The sequence below is a fragment of the Acinonyx jubatus genome, chromosome B2 (genome assembly GCF_027475565.1).
Source record: "Acinonyx jubatus isolate Ajub_Pintada_27869175 chromosome B2, VMU_Ajub_asm_v1.0, whole genome shotgun sequence".
Classification (NCBI taxonomy): Eukaryota; Metazoa; Chordata; class Mammalia; order Carnivora; family Felidae; genus Acinonyx; species Acinonyx jubatus.
In genome coordinates, this window is record NC_069385.1 from 66457976 (window position 1) to 66482877 (window position 24902).

The 24902-nt window shown below is 32.9% G+C and overlaps 1 protein-coding gene across 1 annotated transcript in view; it reads right to left on the reverse strand.

Moving 5' to 3' along the window:
- The window catches only part of LOC106980072 (ribosomal protein L18-like), an 89298-nt gene that overhangs the window by 34145 nt on the left and 30251 nt on the right, over window positions 1-24902 (reverse strand). Inside the window, 2 exon segments of the mRNA XM_053223360.1 lie at window positions 11942-12061; window positions 14295-14458. Of these exon segments, the coding sequence (XP_053079335.1) occupies window positions 11942-12061; window positions 14295-14458 (284 nt within the window).

The following is a 24902-nucleotide window of genomic DNA, read 5'->3' on the forward strand; positions in this document are numbered from 1 at the left end:
TAGATGTTTGTTATAGCATCACTCCACTTCTCAGTATCAAATTCTGTCTTAGTCTGTTCTGGCTGCTATAACAAAAATATTATTAGGTGGTTTAAAAATAAATATTTAGGAGTGCCTGGGTGTCTCAGTCGGTTAGCTGTCTGACATGTCATGTGCTGACAGCTCAGAGCCAGGAGCCTGCTTCAGATTCTGTGTCCCTCTTTCTCTGCCCCTCTCTCCCTAATACTCTGTCTCTCTCTGTCTCTGAAAAATGAATTAACCGTAAACTTTTTTTTAAGCAAATATTTATTTCTAACAGTGATGGAAATTGGAAAGCCCAAGATCAGGAAGCCAGAAGATTAGGTATCTGGTAATGGCCCACTTGCTGGTTCATAGATGGTCATCTTTTTGCTCTGTCCCCCTGTGGCAGAAGGAATGAGAGAGCTCTTTGGGTCCTCTTTTGTAAAGGCACTAATCGTATTCATGAGAGTTCCATCTTCATAACCTAATCACCTTCCGAAACCCCCACCTCCCAATACCATCACATTGGAAATTTTCATTTTATGAATTTTGGTGGATGCAAACATTCAATCTAGAACAGATTAAATCAGTATTTATAAGTCTAGTCATTACCACCCAACATGAGATAACTCCGATGGGCTTTTTTAGCTCCAGAGCCTCTCTTTAAGGGTCAGATAATACTGTAGTCCATTCTGCTTCACAGCTGGACTTTCTACTTACTTTTGCTCCTTTTTTATTTCCCCCTTTAATATCTGTTAATCCCAAGGTCACTCAAAAATAAATATTGTGTACATTAATTCATTATGGAATCTGCTTCCAGAAGAATGCAACCTGTAAAAATATTTTAGGGACATGTGAAAATCAGTATTTTTAAAACGTGAACATTGCCCACAAACTGTTTCTACTTCTGAGTTTTCTTATACATAACCTCCTGCTCTAAAAATAAGGACCTTATTTTCGTATTTTTTTTTTAATTAGGATTTTGTTTTGAGAAAATTATAGATTTACATGCATTTGTAAGAAATAATTCCAAATCCTACCTACCTTTTACCTACTTCCCTGGTAACATTATGCAAAACTACAGTTCATCATCATAATTCAGATATTGGCATTGATATAGTTGATATACAAACATTCTCATCACCACTAGATGATTTATGTTGTCCTTTTGTAGCCATACCTGCTTCTTCTCTGCCCCTACCCCTCCTTAATCCCTGATAATCACTAGCCTGTTCTCTGTTTCATAATTTTGTCATTTCAAGAATGTTATACAAATGGAACCACACAATATGTAACCTTTGGGGATGGGATGTTTTCACAAGTATAATAATCTGGAGATTAATTCACATCAGCAGAGCATTTATGTTTATTGCTGAGTAGTACTTCATGTTTTGTTTTGCCATTCACTCCCTGAGGTTCATCTGGGTTATTCCCAGTTTGAAGCTCTTATAAATAAAGCTGATATCAATTTTGTGTGTAGTTTTTTTGATGAACATAAATCTTCCTTTCTTCAGGTAGATTTTTCAGGAGTGCAGTTGCTGGGTCACTTGGTATTGGCATGTTAAACTCCCAATTTTCCATAGTGGCTGTCCCATTTTATATTCCCAACAGCAATATATGAGTGATCTAGTACTTTCACATACTTGCTAGCATTTGGTGGTTAAATTTTATTTTATTTTTTTAGCCATTCTGAGAGGTGCATGGCAGTAACTCTTGAGGTTCTAATTTACGTTTACATGAAGACTAACGATGTTTACATCTTTCATTTTCTTTTTTTCATTTATTTTTTTCCATTTGTTTACCTTCTTCAGTAAAATGTTTCTTCACGTGTTTCGCCCATGTTCTAATTGGATTATTTGTTTTTTTCTACAGTTGAAGTTTGAGAGTTCTTGATATATTCTAGATACTAGGCTTTTGGATGTGTAATTTGAAAATATTTTTCTCCCAGTCTTTTACTTGCCTATTCATTCTCTTGGCAAAAACTATCATAGAGCAAGTGTATTTTTTTTTAATTTTAACGAAATCATACTTACCCATTTTCTTCTTTTGTAGGTCATGCTTTGTATGTCAAGTCTCATAATACTTTTACTAGTCCTAGATCTTGAAAACCTTTTCCTATGTGTTTGTATAAAATTTTTGCACTTTATATTCATGTTAATGGTCCATGTTTTATTTAATTTTTATACAAGGTGTGAAACTTGGTCAGGCAATTATTTTGCCATTGATACTGAATTGTTCCAGTATGATTTGTTGACGAGGCTGTCTTCTCATTGAATTGCTTTTGCGTTTTTGTCAAAACCAGCTTGGCTATTAAAACCCTATGTCCACAAAATTAATAACCTAGATGAAAAAAAAAACCAATTTATTGAAAGACATCATTTTCCAAATTCACACAAGAAGAAATAGACAATGTAAATAAGGTTATAGCTATAAAATAAATTGAGACAATAATTAATAACCCTCCAAAACAAAAAGCACCAGGGCTACATGGGTTCATTGATAAATTCTACCAAAGATTGAAGGGAGAAATTGCAGTAACTCTCTACAATTTCTTTCAGAGGATAAAAGAAAAGGGATTACTTTCTAACTCATTCTATGAAGCAAGCATTACCTTAATACCAAAATCAGACAAACACACTGCAAGAAGAGAAAACTACAAACCAATATCTCTCATGTACACAGATGCAAAAATTCTCAGTAAAATATTAACAAATAAAATGTGAAATGTTTAAAAATATACATCATAATCAAGTGGGGATTATACCAGGTATGCAAAGCAAATTTAACACTTCAAAATCAACTAATATAATCCATTACACAAATAGCCTAAAAAAACCTGAGTGATCATATCAATAGATGCAGAATGTTAAAATATACTACCTATTTATGATAAAAGCTCATAGTAAACTAAGAATAGAGGGGAACTTTATCAACTTGATAACAAATATCTACTAAAGAAAAAATACATCTAACATTGTACTTCATACTAAAAAAAAAAAAAAAAATTCAAAGCTTTCCACCAAGATCAGAAAGTCAGGTACAAGCAAATATGTGTCCTCTCACCATTTCCTTTCAATATTGTGTTGGAAGTTCTAGCTAATGCAATAAGACAAAAAAAAAAAAAAAAAAGAAAAAAGAAAAGAAAAGAAATAATAGCATTATTGTCTATGCAGAAAATTCAAAGGATTTTTTTTTAAATCCTGGCATTAATAAGTGATTATAGCAATGATGCTGGGTACAGGATTGATATACAAAAGTAAATAGCTTTTTATATACCTGCAGTGAACAGGGGAATTTGAAATTAAAAACACAATACCGTTTATAATAGAGGAGCAGCCCCCAAAATGAAATAGATTTAAATCTAACAAAATATGTATAAGATCTACATGAAGAAAACCTCTCAAAACACTGATGTCTTATTTTTTTAAATTTTTTAAAATTTTTATTTATTTTTGAGGGAGGGAGAGAGAGAGAGAGAGAGAGAGAGAGAGAGAGAGAGAGAGAGAGAAAGCAAATGAGGAGGGGCAGAGAGAGAGAGGAGACACAGAATCTGAAGCAGGCTTCAGGCTTCAAGCTGTCCACACAGAGCCCAACTCAGGGTTTGATCCCAGAACAGTGAGATCATGACCTGAGCCAAAGTTTCGACACTCAACCCACTGAGCCACCTAGGTGCCCCTCTGATGTCTTATTTCAAAGAACTAAATGGAGAGATATTCCATGTTTATAGATAGGATGATTCAATATTGTCAAGATACCAGTTCTTCCCAAATTGATGTGTAGTAGATTCAATACAATACCAATAAAAACCCAACAAACTTATTTTGGAGATATTGACAAACTGATTCTAAAATTTATGTGGAGAGGAAGAAGACCCAGAATACCAAGCACAATATTGAAGAACAAGGTTGGAGGACACGACCTGGCTTAGGTTAACTATAAAGGTATAGTAACTATGATAGTGTAGTCGTAGCAGAAAAGAAACATAACAGTAGAACAGAATAGAGAGCTCAGATATAGAACCCCATAAATATAATCAACTCACCTTTGACAAAGAAGCAAAAACAATGCAATGAAACATATAGTGTTTCAACAAATGGTGTTGAAACAATTGTATATTCACATGCAAAAAAGTGAATCTAGACACAGACCTTACACTCTTCACAAAAACTAAAAATGGATCACAGACATAAATGTAAAACACAAAGTATAAAACTCCTTTCAGATAACATAGGAGAAAGCCTAGATGACCAAAGGTATGATGACTTTTTAGATACAATACCAAAGGTATGATCCATGTGAGAAATAATTGATAAGCTGGACATCATTAAAATTTAAAACTTCCTTTCTATGAAAGTCACAAAACAATGATTAGAACAACCACAGACTAGGAGAAAAAATTTTAAAAATGACACATCTATTAAAGTCCGCTCTGCAAAGACCTCTTAAAACAACAATAATAAAATAAACAATCTAATTTAAAAAGGAACCAAGACTTAAACACCTTAACAAAGATACATGTGGCAAATAAACAGGCACAAAGGTGCTTCACATCATATGTCATCAGAAAGAGAGAGAGAGAGAGAGAGAGAGAGAGAGAGAGAGAGAAAAGAAAAAGAAGGACAAATAAATTAGATGGTACCACTACATACCTTTTAGAATGGACAAAGTTGAGAAAACTGACAATATCAAATACTTATGAAGTTGTGGAGCTACAGGAACTGTCATTCATTGCTGGTGGCAATGCAAAATGTTATAGCCACTTTGGAAGAGATTTATAGTTTCTTAAAAAACTAAACACACGCATGCCATATGATTCAGCAATCATGTCCCTTGGTATTTACTCAAAGGAGTTGAATACTTACATTCACCCAAAAACCTGCACATTATGTTTTATTTATTAATGCCAAAACTTGGAAGCAACCATGATGTCTTTCAGTAGGGAATGGATAAATAAATGGTAGAAAATCCAGAATATGAGAGTATTTGATGTTAAAAAGAAATGAACTATCAAGCCATGAAAAGACATGGGGAAATCTTAAATGAATATTAATAATTAAAAGAAGCCAATTTTAAAAGCCTACCTAATGTATAATTCCAACTATATTTGTGATAGAAAGGTACAACTGTGAAGACAGTAAAAAGATCAATGGTAATCAGGGTTTTGGGGTGTGGGAAGTGATGAATAGGCAGGCAGAACACAGAATTTTTGCACAGTAAAAATACTCTGTGTGGTACTATAATGACAGACATAAGTAAGTTATTATATATATCCAAACTCAGAATGCCCAACACCAATATTAAATAGTAATATAAATTATGAATTCTGTATGATTATAATGTGTCAACATGGGTACATCAGTTACAAAAAATGTGCCATTCTGCTGGGGATGTTGACAATGGGGTAGGCAATGAATGTGTGGAAGCAAGGGTTATTTGGGAAATCTCTGTATTTTCCTATCAACTTTGAAGTGAACCTTAGGTTTCTCTAAAAAAATAGAGTCTTAATTCAAAAAAATGAGTTGTGGGCATTTGTGTGGGTTGATTTCTGAGTTCCTTATTTTGTTTCATTCATCTATGTCTCTGTCCCTCCACCAATTAATTCCACAGTCTTTATTACTTAAATATATATTGGTTTGAAATCAAGTAGACTTATTTCTCCTATTTCCTTTTTCTCTTTTAAAGCTGCTTGAGTTATTCCGATTCCTTGTCTTTTCATAGAAACTTTAAAATAATATTGTCTATATCTACACAACTGTTTCTGAAATGTTAGGAATTGCATTAAACCTGTATATCAATTATAGATGACATTCAAAGGTCATCTTCTCCAAATCAATCAATATCTTTTATTACAAATATTTGAACAGTGTCAAATCTGACTTGATTTTTTTTTGTTGGTTTGCTTTGATGATGCATATCTGTTTATCTCGTTAAATTATAAACTACTTCAGGGAAGGCGATCTTTCAATATTCATTCAGATGTTTCTGAGGTCTAGAATGTTTGTGTGCAAGAGAAGATATTCAATAAATCTTTGCTTAATGAGTTCTATTAGTATTATTAACTTTAGCAGGTTACAATACACACTCAAAACCTATTTTCCAATATATTATTCATTACTCAAAATAACATCATCCTTTTTTAAAAGTTTTTATTGAAATTCTAGTTAGTTAACATATAGTGTAATATTGGTTTCAGGAGTAGAAGTTAGTGATTCATCACTTACCTATAACACCCAGTATTCATTACAACAAGTGCCCTCCTTTAAAACTTAATTCATAATCCTTTCCTCCATGATGATATCCCACAACCGTGTATTACTTTTGGTAGTTTAGAAAATGCTTCCAATTATCTGATAGTTAGTTGCATGAAATCATCAAAACTTATTTTAAGTTTTGTTTTTTGTGAGTAGATTCTGAACAGAATTGTTGAAATTCTGATTTGCCTAGGGGTGCCTGGATGGCTCAGTCGGTTAAGCATGTGACTTTAGCTCAGGTCAAAATCTCATGGTTCGTGAGTTCGAGCCCCGTGTCTGGCTCTGTGCTGATAGCTCAGAGCCTGGAACCTGCTTCAATTCCTGTTTCCCTCTCTGTCTGCCCCTCCCCAGCTCACACTCTGTCTCTCACCCTCTCAAAAATAAATAAACATTAAAAAATTTTAAAAAAAAGAAATTCTGAATTGCCTAGAAATTCACATTTTTAAATTTATGTTTACACATCAGATCTTTATAAGAGACGACTGGGAATCAAATTCATTGCATTTTTTTTCTCTCTGGTGTTTATGTAAAACCTAAGATTACAACACACTGTAACACACTGTCCAGGATTTATTTTTCTCCATACATCTTCCAAGGCAAAAGTACCTTTGTAACGTTACATTAACCATTTATTTTTGTCACCAGCTCAAAAACCATCCATCAAACATACATAAATAAAGGTACTCTATTACATTTTTATTGTGGGTTACATATTACCACATAAAACTTCTTTATCATTAATAATATTCCTCTCTTTTCACATGTTCTGAATTCTTCTAGATCTATCTCTTAGCTAAATTATTTTCTGATAAAACTTACTTGATTGTCTTTGGCTTATGGACAATATTCAATTTGTTGTATCAATTAATGGAGAATTAAGTCTACAATTTCTCTTAACAGTGCTTTTATTGCCATTTAACCACTACTTAAATATTAATTTTTTTGTGTGGGGTTTGGTTTTTTGTTTGTTTGTTGTTTTGTTTTGCTTTTTACTTTTGATATACTTAGCTTTTCCTCCTAGTTGTAATATGGGAGTAATATTTTTACCCCAAAAGCACTGTAATTGGTCACATGTGACTCCAAAGCTGTACTTTCAAAGCTTTTAGCAGCATCTTTCTTCTATTTTTATCTTGAAAATATTGGTCAAACAATTGTTCAGAGTATTTTTATTGTAGTGAATATTCACATGATCATATGATGGTAAAGAGCTAAACTCTCTGGTGGTCATATGGTCTCCATCAAATGTTTGCAACACCATTCATATTATCCGTTAACAATGAATTAATTGAAACTTTCTAATATATATTCATGATGAAGATAGTTTATTTTATTGTATAACGTGATTTTAAAAAGTCAAATTTCTCTTTGATCAAATTTCAGTAAATACTGAAGCACTTTTGAGAAATGTATCTTTCTGTACCTCACTACTAATAGACAATGTATGTAAATCACTTGGTATGTGCTTATAATGTAGTAAGCAATGTCATAAATGTTACGTGTCCTTAACGGTTTGTCTTTAAAGAGGAATGCTTTTTTTGTCACTGACAAGGTACATAGTGCAAACGACTGCAATTATTTAGGAGTTACAAGTTACTTCCGATTACTACTCCTACCACCACCATACTACTATCTTAGAAGAACAGGGTTACGGTACCTGAAATTCTTAAAGACAGATGATGAAAATCTCAGTGTTGAGGTTTTTTCCTTCTAAAATACGGTATTGTTATAAATAACATTTAATACATAATTGATAATGTGTAATATTAATGTTAATCCATCTGTTAATTTTCCAACAGTATTCTGCCTACATTTGTAGAATACGTGTTCAATGTTAATAAATCCTGATTCTATGGAAGGCTGTTACAACCGTAACATCACCTTTCCAGACTAATTTGCACCACCAATGCTGTCTCTGTGCTCTGTTAGTCTGATTCTCTTTGATCAAACTTCAGTGAACAATCTGTGCTTCTGTACATTATAACTCACTGGCTTCCATTTATCTCCTGGGCATGATTTTAGTTAAAGGGGAAGCCTTAGGGAAAGAGCTTGGTAAGATCCTTTAAGAACAAATTGTCTTCCTGCTTTGGCAGCAGTTAGCTTGTCGTTGGTCTAATCCTAACAACGTTGGTACTCATATTTTTCTGAAGGTTGTGTGAGAATTTACATCATGGCTGTTCTAGCTTAATCTTATTGTTTGTCATCCCTCTAGGTTAGTATGGGTCCCGAGTGATTTGAGAAAATTGAAATAGTGAAATAATACCAATTGAAAAATGATTTCTACTTATAGAGTATTAATCTGTGGAGTTCAAACTCATTAATCTAGATCACCTCCCTTTGAGAGAGCAAGAAACATGTATGACAATGTAACTGAGAGGTCAGATAGCAAAAAAAAAAAAGAGTGATATTAAAGAACTTTAAGGTTACATAATAAATCAAAGGGAAGTTAGAAAATTTGCTAAACTTCTAGTTGGCTTAACAGAAATAATGGCACTTCTCAAAGCCAAATGAAATTATTTGGCTTAGAATGCCCTACTAACCCAGAGAAGGAAACTTCAGAATTTAGCATAACCAATACTCATATGTACAGAAAAAAAATTCTCTTAGGGAAAAATTTCTATTTTTTTCCCATTCCATTTAAACTCTTCAAGTACAGCTAATAGAGCTCATTCCAAAAATATAATCAGGCTCTATGTGATTTTACCCCTTTTGTTTTTTGTTCAGACATTACTCTTTGGAGATTTAGAGAGATAGATACTGAGGAAGGATGGCATTTATTACTGTGGCAGCTGTGGCCATTTGGATGGCAGGAAAGACTTTTGTTAAAACATAAGTTTTCTAACTTGGCAGGTAAGTCCTTAATGACAGCAATGGAACCTTGTAGTTTACTGGGACAATGATGATAATATCTTTGACTATAGTGTTTTATAGAAATGTCCCATTACAATATAGGAGAAAATATATGGAAGATGCTTGTGGAATCTAAAAAAATAAATCTAATATCAAATTTTATAGCTATAGTACTGAGACTATAAACAGGGTTCTTGGGAGTGAAATAACCTGATTAAACAAATGTAACTATTTAGTTGGGGAAATTGATTGTTCAACACAAATGTGATATAAAGTTACTACCCAGTACCCAGATTTCCATGAAAGAACAAACTACTGTAAACAAAAGAGAAAGGAAGAATTTTAAATGTCTTAGAGAATGAGACAGAATGATTTACTAGGGAACAGCTCAGACAGAAAAGTACCATTGGCAGGAAGTACAAGACAAGATTTGAAAAACCAAGAATGTCTCAAGTGAGTATGATTTTTTTGTTTGTTTTTATTTTTTTAGGATTTTTTATGTATTATGTCCAACTTCTCCAAGGACCATAAGAAATTTCAGTTAAGCCCTCTTAATCACTTACGGGTTTTTTGAAAATTAAAAGAGACTTTGAATTTTGCATTCAGTAGCACACACTGTAATATAAACCACAGAGAATGAAGAAGAGATGTAGGAGATATGCCAGAGTTATATTTTAAGGTTCTAAGAAATATAAAATCACTTTCAAGAAAACACTTCATGTTATACTAGTTTCAACATTAAATTACCATATTTTTTGATTCCATTAATTTTTTTTAATGTTTATTTATTTTTGAGAGGCAGAGACAGAGTGCAAGCTGGGGAGGGGCAGAGAGAGAGGGAGACGCAGAACACTAAGCAGGCTCCAGGCTGAGCTGTCAGCACAGAAGCTGACTCAGGGCTCGAACTCACGAACAGCAAGATCATGACCTGAGCTGAAGTCGGATGCTCAACTGACTGAGCCAGCCAGGTGCCCTGATTCCATTTTAAATGTAGAACAACTACATTTGAAATATTATCAGTTTTGCTATCTAAACCCAAAATGCTTTTTCAAATTTACAGTTGTGAATTAATCTTAATAACAGTAGAGTTGAAAATAATCTAAGAAATGAAATATTTTAACCCTTTTTTAAAAAACATGCTGACACCCACTTATAATTATGGAGGTTAAAAAACAGTTTTATGTAGCATGGCTGAAATACATTAATATATTCATGAGGTTAATTAAAAGAGAACCATAGAAAGTGGAAGTATTCAGCAAATGAATGTCTTTGTGTTTGTGTGTAGGAAAGAGGGGTGTGTATAATATCTATATATCTATTTATTTTTGTAGTTATTTAAATTATTTCTTATATTTCACCTAATTGCTTTAAAGGTAGGTAAGATGCCAAATATTTGTATTTGCTTGTTTTCAAGTATATATCTCCTTAAAACTATATGTAGTAATGACTACTAAAGTTAAATGCTGTATTCTGAGAAGAAATATTATAGATATTGGCTTTGTGTTTCTTTCTTATATGCAGACAATTTAGGAGAAAGCAGTTAGTGGTAGAGAAGTCAGAAAAATATAAATCTCAGTATTTTTCTCATTTCAATGTTAATGAAGAATGAATAATGGGAAGCACATTGAAGATTGGAAGAGCAAATACTTTCGACAGGTGCATGGATTTCATGGAGTATAGAGGGTATTCAGACTCTCCTTCTCTGTTGGTGGCTGCCAGATAGCTGTGCTTTTTGGCCTCTTTATAGAATTAAACAAGATTACCCAGCTGGCTAATAATTAACTGGTAGGATAGTGCTTTTCAGCCTTCTTATGGAGCATTGTCCATTCTTCCTTTACAGCTTTCTTAATCCTGGATTTGTTTGTGTCCATGTAGTTGAGAAAGTTTTTAAAAAATTGAACTCTAGAAATAAAAAACTTAGTCTATTAAATTTTAGCGTGACAATAGACTCATGACTTTGTGTCTCAGGACACTTGTTTTTTTTCTGTTTTTTAATGTCACAAAGCACCTGTACAAACAGATAATTTAGCTAAGGTATGAGGATGTGAAGCGTTATATTAATTAGTCATATTTTTAGCAAATAAGTGTCAAGGTTTTTTTTTTATGTTAATGCCAACTTTCTAGATCTGTAACTGGAAGACAGTACATGCTGCCCCACTTTAACTAAAGATGCATCACTTGGATTAGTTCTTAACTTTTTAAGTAAGCTTTTAGATGAAGACACGTCTTGTAAATTAAAAGCAAAGGTTGAAAATCAAAGTACTATGGCAAGCATGTTATTATGTCCTAAGCCTGTAATGTCCAAGCTCAGGAACCAAATTCTTTAGGTTCTAATCTTGGCTCACTAATATATATGTTATGCATAAGTCACTTAACCTCTTGGTACTTCAGTTTTCTCATCTATTAAACAAGACAGTAACAATACAACCTACCTCATAGAGTTGTTTTGAAAATAAAATGCATTAGTAGTACCATGTAGAACACTTAGAATGATGACTGGCAAAATAATAAATTGATAAAACCTAGACATTATTAACATTTTTATTGTCATTACCATTATATTTTTATCATTATGCTGTCAGCCCTTATCATATCTCTTCTTATAATGACATTGGAGTCGATGTCTAATTCCCCTCATTAGATTGTAGATTGCGTGAAGAGCAGAGGTAGTATTTAGAACTGCTCACAAATATTCTGGTTATACTTCCAGGTGGCTGGAAGAACTTAACATTCTTGCTCTTGTGGTTAGGAATTGCCATGCGACTTTTTTGGTCAAGGAAATGAGAATGGAAATATGTATGTCACTTTTCAATAAAAGCGTTAACAATCAATGCACAATTTACCGAGTCCTCTCCTTGTGGCTTGGTGATTGTTAGAAGCAAGTATTGAAACAGAGCCTCCATCAGCCTCAATGCCTATAATGAGCAGAGACTTTGTCGTTGCACTGCGTGGAAGCATGGAACCTGCAGCAAAAACAAGAAGTAACTTTTTATTGCTTTAAGCTGCTGAGAATTTGGAGTTAGTTTATTATCATAGCATAAGTTAACCTATTTTGACTTATACAGGAGCTAAGCATTGATATTTCTTTCCTTTTTTTTCCTCAATTGATTCAACAGAACAGTGTCTTGTCAAAAAATGAAAGAAAATATCTTTATTGAAATAGTTGTTCATCCTTGTGAAAACATGTGAATTCCACAAACTCTACTATCTTCAATCAAAGGATTATTTTCACCTTGTGTTTGACATTTTAATATCAGTTGACTGTTGCTTAATCCTGCTTCTTTCATTTCATCTCATCATGAATCTACCCTATAGAGCTGCTTTCACTGGAAAATTTATAGGTTATTGCAGTGTTTCACTATAAAACCATGCTTTGACATTTATTTCCTTGAAAATGACAGCAAAAGAATAATTGTTTAGTTGATTATTATGAAAATTTCTGTTTTCTTGGTATTAATCACAGAAAGTTGGAAATGTTTTTGTCTTAAAAACATGTAGTTTCACTCTTATTTTTTTTAAGTACTCAATTAAGATTTTAGAAAATATAAAGGCTTAGGGGATTCAATAGAACCGTGGGGGTTGGGGGTTTACTGAAAGCTCTGGGAAAGAAGGAAGACTTTGAGAAAAGATAGTGGCTTCCAGAAAATTTATTGGTGCAGCTTTCTAAAACCGTATAGGTTTCTGTACTTCTCTCTGCACACACAAGGGACCAATAGATGCTGCTTATGTGAAAGTATGTTGGAGAGAAGGTGGCAGAGGCAACAGAACACCTTCGGTAAAGTAAAAATTTTCTACTGAAGGTGTTATGAAGGCCAAATAACATATCTTCTGTGCTATCAGCTGATATTTTAATGGGCTTGGTTTGTTTAACTTCTCCCTTAGAATATGATTTCCCTGAAATAAAATCTGCATCTTTATCACTGTTGCCTTCTAACTTCATAGAACAATATTTAGCATGTATTAGAAAAGTAGTAAAAATTTAGTAAATAAATAAATCAAAAGATTTGCTATTTAAGAACCGAGCAAAGGAGAGCTAAAATAGACATAATGAGTTGCTTAATAAAGAGTTGGTTTAGTAAAATATTCTGGCCTGGAATTTTATAAAATTGTAATAATAGGAAGTTAATTAGAGTATGTAGATTTTCATAGAGAAACCCAAAATATGGCAAAAACATTTAATTATTTTATTCTGAGGATTTTGGACTGCTTTAAAAATAAACACATGTATTTTTTTTTATTCTTCCTGCTCATGAGCTCCTGATCATTCCTTGTTTTTATACTCATGAAAGAGATTATAGAGGACTTATGGATGAATGAGATATAACCCGAAAACTAACTATAAAATGAGCATGATTGAAACAACCACTATAAGACTTTAGAAATTTACCAAACAATCTGAAAAGCATTTATATTTAAAAATTGTTGGACTTGAGGCAAGGAGAGCAAGAATCTTGTCCTTTTGGCCTACAGTTGACACCACCTCCTCACTCCAAGCTTGGGCAATGTAGAAGTTCTGCCAAGGTAAGGTAGGCCATGAGGACCACTAGGGTTTTATCGCCGTGGACTCGGGCTCATTATTTCCTGGAAAAATTACCTTTTGAAAATAGCATGTGAGGTATAGCTGTTATCTTATTCCACTAGTCTGATGTTGCATTTGGTTTTGGGCAGCATATTCCTAGTCACTGTTTTTCACAAGAACCAAAAAGACCTAGCTGGAAAGTGGACTGGAAAGGCCCTGAGCTATTTAAACACTCCTGGCATATCATTAGCTTGTGCATGTAGAAAGAGGAGACTCAAAAAGGTCCAGTAGAAAGTAAAAACCAGGAGAGATACATAAATGACTTGAACATTGAGTGTTCTTTCTCACCCATACACATGCCTGGATCTAGGCATTTTTCTTAATTGGTTCAATATGGTTTTATGGAAAAACTAACCTGTTACAGAAATTTGGCATTGAGCGTAAAGGCTTCACCATTTTTTAGCAAAGCATACAAAGGTTTTGAGAGGTCAGGGCAGGAGAGGGGAACAGATATTTACAATAGCAGGTATTTTCTCTTCCTCTTCTTGGTGGTGGAGGCTAAGGGTGGGCAGAGAACTGCTCAAAAACTTCATCAAACACTGTCTTGAAGCATCACTGTGTGAGAGCGAAGCACTGCAGGTGTTTTACAGCATCAATCTCCTTAGCCATGGCCAAACCCTGTGGGTAGGTGATGGGAGTCAGCTTCTTTTGCTTCAGTTTTTCAATCATATCTTTGTTGTCCCTGAGATCAAGTTTAGTCCCCACCAGGATGATGGGGGTGTTGGTACAGAGGTGTTGCCGTTCAGGGTACCACTCTCTAACATTTTCAAATGATGTAGGACTCACAAGAGGAAAGAAAATTAAGAATACATCTGCTAAAATAGAAAAAAAAATTCCATGCTCATGGATTGGAAGAAGAACAGCAACAACAAAAATAAAAGATTGAAAAGAGCCACAGAGACCTATAGGAAAAGGTCACGTATACCAATTGTAAATATAATTGGATTTCCCAACAGAGATGAGAGAAAGAAAGGGACTGAAAATACTATTCAAAAAAATAATAACTGGAAACTTCTACAATTTGATGAAAAACATTAATCTGCAGATCCAAGAATCTCAACCAATCCCAAAGAGAATGAACATAAAGAGATCATCTCTAGAAACATTATAGTCAGACTTGAAAACCAAAGACAAAATATCTTGAGAAGACAAAGAAAAAAAATCATCATGTATAGGAGTATCTGTATGATTAATGACTAAAATTTCATCAGGAACAATTCCAGAAAGCACTGGAAAAATGTACAGTATTCAAATGCTGATTTTAAAAAGTGATCTAGGAGTGCCTGGGTGGCTCAGTCGGTTAAGGGTCCAGCTTTGGTGTAGGTCATGATCTCATAGTGCATAGATCTCTGTGCTGAGAGCTTAGAGCCTGGAGCCTGCTTGGGATCTGTGTCTCCCTCTCTGCCCCTCCCCCATTCATGCTCTATCTCTCTTTGTCAAAAATAAATAAATGTTAATTTTTTTTTTTAAATCATCTACCAGGAGCCTGGGTGGCTCAAACGGTTGAGTGTCCAACTCTTGATTTCAGCTCGGGTCAGAATCCCAGGGTCATGGGATCAAGCCCTGTACTGGGCTCTGCACTGAGCTTTGAGCCTACTTAAGATTCTCTCTCTCTCTCTCTCTCTCTCTCTCTCTCTCTCTCTCTCTCTCTCCCTCTCCCTCTGCCCCTCTCCCCCATTCTCTCTCTCTTAATATAAAATAAAATAAAATAAAATAAAATAAAATAAAATAAAATAAAACCTATATTCAGCAAACTTATTCTTCAAAAATGAGCTGAAATAAAAAAAAAAAAGGTCCTGGATAAACCATGAATAAAAGTTTGAGCCAACTGCTCTCAAAGAAATTCTAAAGGAGGTCCTTCAAGCTGAAAGGAAGCACCAACAAATGATAACTCAAATTCACAGGAAGAAATAAGACCTAAAAAATACATCTGTTAACGTTTTATTTCTTCTCAAGAACTATTCACTTACACAAATGATCAGTGTTGGGTTTTCTGTCCTCTTTTCTTTGATTAACCTTGGTCCATCCATTTGTTCTATACCACTGTCTCAGTGTTTAACTCAGGGATGTACAGAAAACTTAAGGGCCAATGAATTGCAGGGAGAACATTCTGTTTCTAAGGGAGAAACACTTTCTCCCCAATATGTCAATGAGTCTCTGTAGAAGAGTCTATCTCTCTTATATTCTCTATTTTTGTGAGAATGTAAGACTTAAGCTGCCACTATAATTTATAGGCATGGAAGATTCTAGAGGAAGCCACCATAAAGAATATTAGAGATAACACACCTCAGAAAGCAAAAAAGAGATGTGGGGCAAAGTCAAGTCCTTGGTGATATACCATTTTAACCACTAGATCAAGCATTACTTACGTTCACATTTTTTAATATACTTTATTTTTAGAGTAGTTTTAGGTTCACAGCAAAACTGATCAGAAAGTGAAGAGAATTCTCTTATAATCCCTGCACAAACACAGTCTCTTCCTTTGTCAACATCCCACACCAGAATGATACATTTTTTATAATTGATGAATCTACAATGACTCATCATTATCACCCAAACTTTACATTTTCACTCTTAGTATTGTACTCTCTGTGGGTTCCAATGGCATGTATCCACCATTATAGCATCATGCAGGATAGTTTTACTGCCCTAAAAATCATCTGTGATTTTTCATAGATGATTTCTTTCCTCCCCATACTCAACGCCTGGCAATCACTGACCTTTTTAATGTCTCCGTAGTTTTTGCTTCTTCCAGAATGTTAGATAGTTGGAATCATACAGTATGTATCCTTTTCATATGGCTTCATTCACATAGTGATATCCATTTAAGTATTCCCCATGTCTTTACATGGCATGATATCTCATTTCTTTTTAACACTGAATTATATTCCATTGTTTGGATGTCCTACCATTTATTCATTCACATACTAAAGGACATTATGGTTGCTTTTAAATTTTGGAAATTATGAATAAACCCACTCAAAAATCTGTCTGCAGGTTTGTGTGTAGACAAAGTTTTCAACTTGTTTGGATAAATATCAAGAAGTTTGATTACTGGGTCATATGGTAAGACCATTTTTAGTTTTGCAAAAAAACTGCCAAACTGTCTTCCAGAGTTATGTGTACCATTTTATATTCCTACCAGTGATGAACAACCTCACCAGCATTTGGTGGTGTTAGTGTTCTGGATTTTGGCCATTCTAATAGTTATGTAGTAGTATCTAATTGTTTTAATTTTCTGATGACATATGATGTAGAACATCTTTACATAGGGTTACTTGCCATGTGTATCTTTTTTAGTGAGATGTCTACTTAGGTCTTTTGCCTATTTTTAAATTAGTTCGTTCATTTTCTTATTATTGAGTTTAAAGAATTCTTTGTATATTGTGGCTAGCAATCCTTTATTAGATATATATTTTGCAGATATTCTCTCCCAGTCTGTCCCTTGTCTTCTATTTTCTTTTTAATTTCATGAATAAATATATCTCTTTCAATTTATAAGATATTAAAAAGGTCTAAATGATACAATATTTTTCAAAAGAACAATTGTATGGTAGCATAACCATACAAAGAAGTAAATTCTTTCAAATGATTTTAAGATAATGCATTTTGACTGTGTATCTCTAGTAAGATATAAGGTAAGGATGCAAAAGAGAGAGAAATCTTAAACCATAATCAATACAATTAGTAGTAATAATATAAGTATTATTTTGAAGTTATTTTATGTATATATAAAGGAAGTAGGCATCATGTCTAATTTTATGAGAACCAAGATATCAACGTAGGAAAAAAGAGATACAAACATAAAATCAGATAGGTCATTTAAAACTCTATAAACTTGGGGTGCCTGGGTGGCTCAGTTGGTTGAGTGTCCGACTTTGGCTCGGATCATGATCTCATGGTTCGTGAGTTCCAGCTCCGTGTCGGGCTCTGTGCTGACTGCTCAGGGCCTGGAACCTGCTTTGGATTATGGGTCTCCCTCTCTCTCTGCTACTCCCCTCCTTACACTCTGTCTCTCCTTCAAAAAAATAAAGCTTAAAAAAAAAAAGAACTCTATAATCTTAAATTTGAATTTGTAATACCAGTATAAACTTAAGATTTATATTTTCTTTCTAAAAACATGTATTTCCTAGCTGTGTACATTAAAAAGAGCAAAACTCAATAGCAACCCAATGGCAAAGAACATCCACTTTTGGTCTCTACACATAATTTCTCACTAAAGGAACCAGGGGTCCTTGGAGAAATGGCTGATTTCAGGTCTAATGCAGGATATGAATGTACAAGATGAATCTGGAGCATCTTTTCCCAGGAACCAAGGAGTTTATCAAAAACTAATGTGGTGATGTAAAAAGGACATATGAGTCAACCTGAAGAAGCTGTCATTGGCAAATGAGAAGATAATCTGAGCATTAAAAAAAAAGACTATAATTTATTGAAACAAAACAAAAATAATTCATGAACTCATAATGATATGAAAAAAAAAAGACCTAATTGGTCATCATTGAAGGTTGTTAGAACTATAGTATTTTTCTTTGAAAATTAAAAGTATGTGGGAATAATCATTTTATGGAGAAAAAAGAGACGAGAATTTTTTACTGGTTTCAGAAGCCAGTCCATACACAGTTAAGAAAAGTTCAGAAAAGTTAAGGGTCATTAAGCTTTACTAAAAATTGCCTAGTCAAGTACAAAGTAGAAATTTGAGCCTTGAAATAATATTTTAAAATGTGTTCTGTACTTCATTAAAATTCACTGTGAAAGGAGATGAGTGTCTAGTGTAGGTATTTTATAGAAAATAGATTTTAGTGAATCTAAAATCATTAATGTTCATTTTTTTTTAATTCCTGATATTGGTTATTCTAGTTTCTCTCTTTTTCTTATCAATCTTGCCAAAGATTATCATTATATTAGTCATTTCAAAGAATGAACATTTCTTATGTTCATACTCGATCATTGTTTTTATTTCATTAATGTCTGTGCTTACCTTTGTTAGTTATTCCTACTGCTTTCTTTAATTTAATGTTCCTTTTCTAACTTTTGACATGAATACATGGATAATTTATTTTTATCCTTTCATTGTTTTATGTATGTACATTTTGAGGTATATGAATCTCCTTAAAAACATGGATTTAGCTGAATCCCACAAATTTTGTTGAGTAGTTTTTCTATTATATTCAGTTCAGAACATTAGCAAATATTCCCTGATCTCTATTAGATAGACCTCTTTGCCTCATGGATTTTTAAAAGGATATAATTTTTAAGATTTTAGAATTTTAAATTACTTTTTGTTTTTTATTTCTAGTTTAATTTCATTGTGGTCAAAAATCCTATTTTCTATGATTTCAATCCTTCAAAAATTTGTTAAAACTCACATCATGGATCAACATATGATCTACTTTGATAAGTGTTTCCTATGTGCTTGAAGATAATTCATGTCCAGGTTTTAGATACCATATTCCATGTATGTCAATTACATGAATTTGTTGGTCATATTTATTCATTTTTTTATATATTTAACTGATTTTTTGTTGTTAGCTTATTACTGTCATTCATTGAGAGATGAATGTTATTGTGTGATTCTGAATTTGTGTATTGCTCCTTATACTTCAGTCAAGTTTATGTTTATCTCTTTTGAGGGATTTCTATTAAATCCATCATGTTAAATTTATTTAGAATGTTTATATATTCCTGAATGACCAATCATATTATCATTAAGACATGTTTCTTTTTTTTTTTTTCTAATGATGACCATGGCCTTAAAAAAGATTGCTTTCTGATACAGTACATTTCCAACAGCTTCATTTTTGTTAGTGTTCATGTGATAAATCATTTTACATCTTTTATTTTTCATCTTTTTCTGTCCTTATGCATAAGATGTGTCTCATAAGAAAAGTTAGTTGTTTGTTTTCATATAGTTTAACAATCATACCTTTCAGTTGGAATATTCAGACCATTTATATCAGTGTAATTTTTTATGTATTTGGAATTAAATTTACCATTTTATGATTTGCTTCTTATTTGTCCTACATGTTTTATGTTCTCTTTTATTTACTCTTTTTATCTCTTTTAACTTCCTTCAATTTTTTAAAAATTATTCCATTTTCCTCTTTTAGGTTTCTAGTTAGATATGCTATTATTATTATTATTATTATTATTATTATTTAGATATGTTATTATTATTTTAATGGTTACCCTAGAGAGTATAATGTCACAAAGCAAAGACATTAGAACAAATTAATGCTATTTAAATATTTCACTTTTGTAGGATATTTACTTATGTTTTAATTTTTATGTTTTAAATCAACAATCTCTAATTATTTCTGTTTTGCAGTCTTTTATATTTATTTATTTATTTATTTATTTATTTATTTATTTATTTTTGATATTTGTTGCATGTCCATACTTGTGTTTAGGGTAATTAGTTCCACCAAATAATTTTTTCTTTGGTATGATGGATTATTTAGAAGTATACTATTTGATTTCCAAGTATTTAAGGATTTTTCAGAGATTTTTCTTTTGTTGGTTTCTAATTTCATTACATTTGTGATATATTCAGAGCTTTGGCAAATACAAAGCTTATTTCGGTACATGTTCTATGTGTACTTGAAATAAGTATAAATTCTGACATTTCTGGCTAGAGAATTCTATAAATGTCAACCAGTTCAAATTTAGTCATATCTTCTATAGCCTTAGTGATCTTTCTCTCTTGTTTTATTATGTAATGAAGGGTGGATATTCTCTAACTACAGACAGTGTATTTGTCTCTTTTCTCTTAATCCAGCAATTATTGCTTTATGCATTTTGAAACTTTATTTTGAGGAGTACAGACATGCAAAAAAATTTTTTTATGTTTATTCATTTTTTGAAAGACAGAGACAGACAGAGCACAAGCAGGGGTGGGGCAGAGAAAGAGGAGGGGACACAGATTCCGAAGTAGGCCCCAGGCTCTGAGCCTTTAGCACAGAGCCGGACACAGGGCTCAAACTCAGGAACCAGGAGATCATGACCTGAGCCAAAGTCAGACACTCAACCAACTGAGCCACCAAGACGCCCCTGGATGAGTACAGACCTTTTAGATTGTTATGTGCCTCAGATGAACTAATCCTTTCTTTTATCACACGAATAGTCATTTTTATTCTTGGTAAAATTTTTTGTCTGAAATCTACTTTATCAGAAATTAATATAGCAAATTAAGTTTGCTTTCAGTTAGTGTTACCATGGTATATCTTGTTCCATCCTTTTACTTATAGCTTTTTTGTGTTTTTATACTTAAAGTATGTTTCTTATAGGTAGCAATTGGTTGTGTCTTGCACGTTTCTCTATTCTATTTCTGTCTTTTACTTCAGATCATTTATTTTTTGTGATTATTGATACAGTTAGGTTTAAATCTGTCATGTTGCTATTTTCTATCTCACATGTTCTTTGTTTTTTCCCCACTTTTTGTGTTTTCTGTTGAAAAATTGTATTTTCTACAATTTTTATCCCCTTTATGACTTATTAGTTATAAATTTTATTTTGTTATTTTAGTAAAGGTCTATAGTATTTATGTTTAAATTGTCAAGCTACTTTCAACTAATATCTTAACATTTTACATATAGAATTAGAACCCTGCAGCCTTTATGTTCTCATTTCCATACATTATACATATAATATTATAAATCCCACAATACCTTGATATTATGGTTTAAAGAGACAGTTATATTTTCAAAGAGATTTAAGTTATGAGAAAAAAGTTCTTACATATTTGTATCATTACAAATGATAATTTGTAGTTATCATTTCTAGTGCCCTTTATTCCTTTGTGTAGATTCATACCTCTTTCTGGTATCACCTTTTTTCTACCTGAGGGACTTTCTTTATTATCTGTTGGGCTGTGGGTCTGATACAGATGAAATATTTTAGATTTTGTATATCAAAAAGTCCTCATTTTGCCTCCATTTTAAAAAGATAATTTACATCGTGTAATGTGTATGGAATTCTGGGTTGATTTTTTTTCCTCAGTAATTTTAGTGGTTCTCCATTATCTCTTTTTTTGCATTTCTTTTCCAATTGGAAAGCTTGCTGTCAATCTCATCTGTATTCTCCTGTACATACGATGTCTTTTTCTCTGGTGTCTTTAGGGTTTTTTTTCTGCAGTCCTGGTTTCGAACAATTTGATTACAATTTTCCTCAGCACAGTTTTATTTGTGCTTCTGATGTGCTTAGGGTTCCTTGACATTCTCAGACCTTTGTTTCGTTATTTTTATGGAACTTATATAATTTTCCAGAATTTTTTTTTTAATTAGGCCACTTAAAGTTTTTCTATAGGTCACTGATGCTCTAAATTTTTAAAGTTGTTTTTTTTTTTTTTCCTCCTCACTGTGTTTCATTTTGGATTGTCTATTCCTGTCAAATTCAGTTCAAATTCAACAGTATTTTCTTTGTAATGACATAATTTCTTTCTTTGAATGCCATTAATTCACCACTTTTTAAAAATCACAGCCGGTTTCTAGATTTCATGCTAGAATTTTGATTTGTGTACTTTTATATCTTACATGTTGGTAATTCTCTTTCTGAATATAGTTCAGGTATAGCCATGTGTCAGTTCTGGATGAATTTTAATTAACTTACTTTTCTTTTTATCATGAGTTGCATTTTCTTGCTTTTTTCGTGCCTGGTAATTTTTCCATTGGATGCCAGATATCGTGAAGTTTACCTTGTTATATACCGGATATTATTGTATCCCTATGAATCTTGTGAGCTTTGTTCTAGAATGCAGTTAACTTGGAAATGGTTTGATGCTTTTAGCTCTTGCTTTTAATATCAGTTGGGCAGCACCAAAGCAGTGCTTATTTTACAGCTAATTTTTTCTCCACATATGAGATAAGACTTATCTGGATATTATAGCTAATGTTACATGAATTGTGAGGTTTCTACCCTGTTTAGTGAAAACTAGCAGTATTTCTGACCCTATGTGAGTGCCAACTAGCCATTGTTACATATACATCCTTATGAGTATTTTCTTTTGTTTGCCTTGGGTAGTTAGGCCTGCATGTCTGATCAGTACGCTGCTGAATAGTCTGAGATGATTCTCTGCAGATCTCCGTATTTCTCCCTCAGAGCATCTTCTTCTTTCCAGGATTCTGTTCTACAAACTCCATTCTCCTTGGTTTCCCCAAGTTCTCAGCTCCATCTTCTCAAGGGAGCCTCCTTTTCACAATATAGTCTGACACTCTCTCAAAGCTGTAACCTGGGGCAGTTATTGGGTTCCTCTAAATTGTTTTTAGGGGCACCTGGGTGGCCCAGTTGGTTGAGCATCCTACTTCAGTTCAGGTTGTGACCTCAGGGTTTGTGAGTTCAAGCCCTGCATCATCGCAGCTGCCAGTGGCATAGCCTGCTTCAGATCGTGTCTCCTTTTTTCTCTGCTCCTCCCCTTCTGGAAATCTGGTTCTCAAAAATAAATAAAATGTTTCATGTCTTTAGGGATAATTTTGCTTCATTGCCTGAAGTCTAGTTTCTGGAGAACTATTGTTTTATGTGTATTTTCCATATTTTGGCTATTTCAAGCAGGGAACATTCTAAGGAAGGAAAGTTTGAATCTCATTATTCTATTTTGGTTAGAAATGGAAGATTGTATCAATTAATTTTTAATTATATATATAATTAAATATATGTGTGTGTGTGTGTGTGTGTGTGTGTGTGTATTCCTGGCATTTTTACTTGATTTTTTTCATACTCTGCTGGAATTCTCAACTTGTCTCTAATTTATTCAATATATTAATCATGATTGTACATTAGTTTGTATCCAATAACTTCAGTATGGATCTCCTATGAGTCTGTTTCTATTTTGTTTTCCCCTCTGCTTTTAAATTACTCTTTGTATTTTTTCATAATTGGACTAAGTTTTAATGAATGGTGCGTATTGTAAATGAAAAATTGAAGATACAATCTTATTGATGTTATGTTCCTCCAGAGACAATTAATTTTGCTTTTAGACAGTGGACTAGGATAAAATCTCTTTAAGCCAATCAAAAATTGAACTGGTAGTAAGGTGGGTGTCAATCTTTTATTCCTAGGTATAACCCTTTGAAGCCCCAACCAGGGTCCCTCCTCTAAGACATATGTTAAATTCCTTTTCTTTTTTTTTTTTTTTTTTCCTTTTCATCAACCAGGTAAGTCTTAGCAACACTAAGTATTGGGCACTCCTCTCTGGATTTTCCTTCTCTCTGGGATTAAGTTCTCACTGCCTTGGTATCTTTTAGACGACTTCAAACAGTTTTGTTTTTTTGTTTTTGTTTTTGTTTTCTATCAAGTTTTCAAGCTGTTTTTAGCACAAAGGTTGATCTGAAACAAAGTAGTGTGCCAAAGCTTGAAGCAAAAAGTTCCCAGTAATATATTTTAAAATAACTAGAAACAAAGGAGAAAATAGAGATACTGACTTAATGCCTTCTTGGCTAAGATATCTTAGAATCTAACAGACATCTGTCAGCAAGGAGTTAAAAAATGGAACAAAATCATACAGGATTTTTCTTCATGGATATATTAAAATATTCATTAAATGCTTACTACTAACTGGATTAGTGGTTATAAGTCATATTACATTATGTGTTTTAAGTTTACCTTTACAAAGTGTCTTTTTTATCCCAAAAGGGAGTTTGAAATAGGTAAAGCAAGAATTTTATAGATCTGAAATTCAAGACTGAGCTATTTGAGAATTATAGAATTCTTAATTATATATAGAAGCAGGAAAGGAAATGTACAAACTAGAAACAGAGGAGTAAATAAATTACATCTGATTTATTTGATCAAATAAAACGTGATTCAATTTAAGACACATTTATTGAATGCTTACTTTTGCAAGTTACTTTGGGAAGCACCAATGAGAGGGAATATTGATACATAGTCTCCACCAGTATTTATTATTAATTTGGGTTGAATCATTTTCAGTCTTGTATGTCACAGGAATACATTTTGCCTTTTTCCTGAAAAATTCAATTATAGAGAGAGAGATCTGGGAGAATCTTTTGATGTTATATGTATTTTTAAAACTGAGTTACAAGGTTTTATGTTGAGAAATTATGGTAAAAACCTAGTTTTTCAATAACTTATCATCACCAGTATAATATATCCAAATTAGTGTGTGCATGTGTCTTTTGCTTATCTCACCAGCCTAATTGTTCATCACTCTCTTTGTTCTTGAGTAGAAGTCATTGGACTACTTACTCTTCCAACATGCTATATTTGTATAT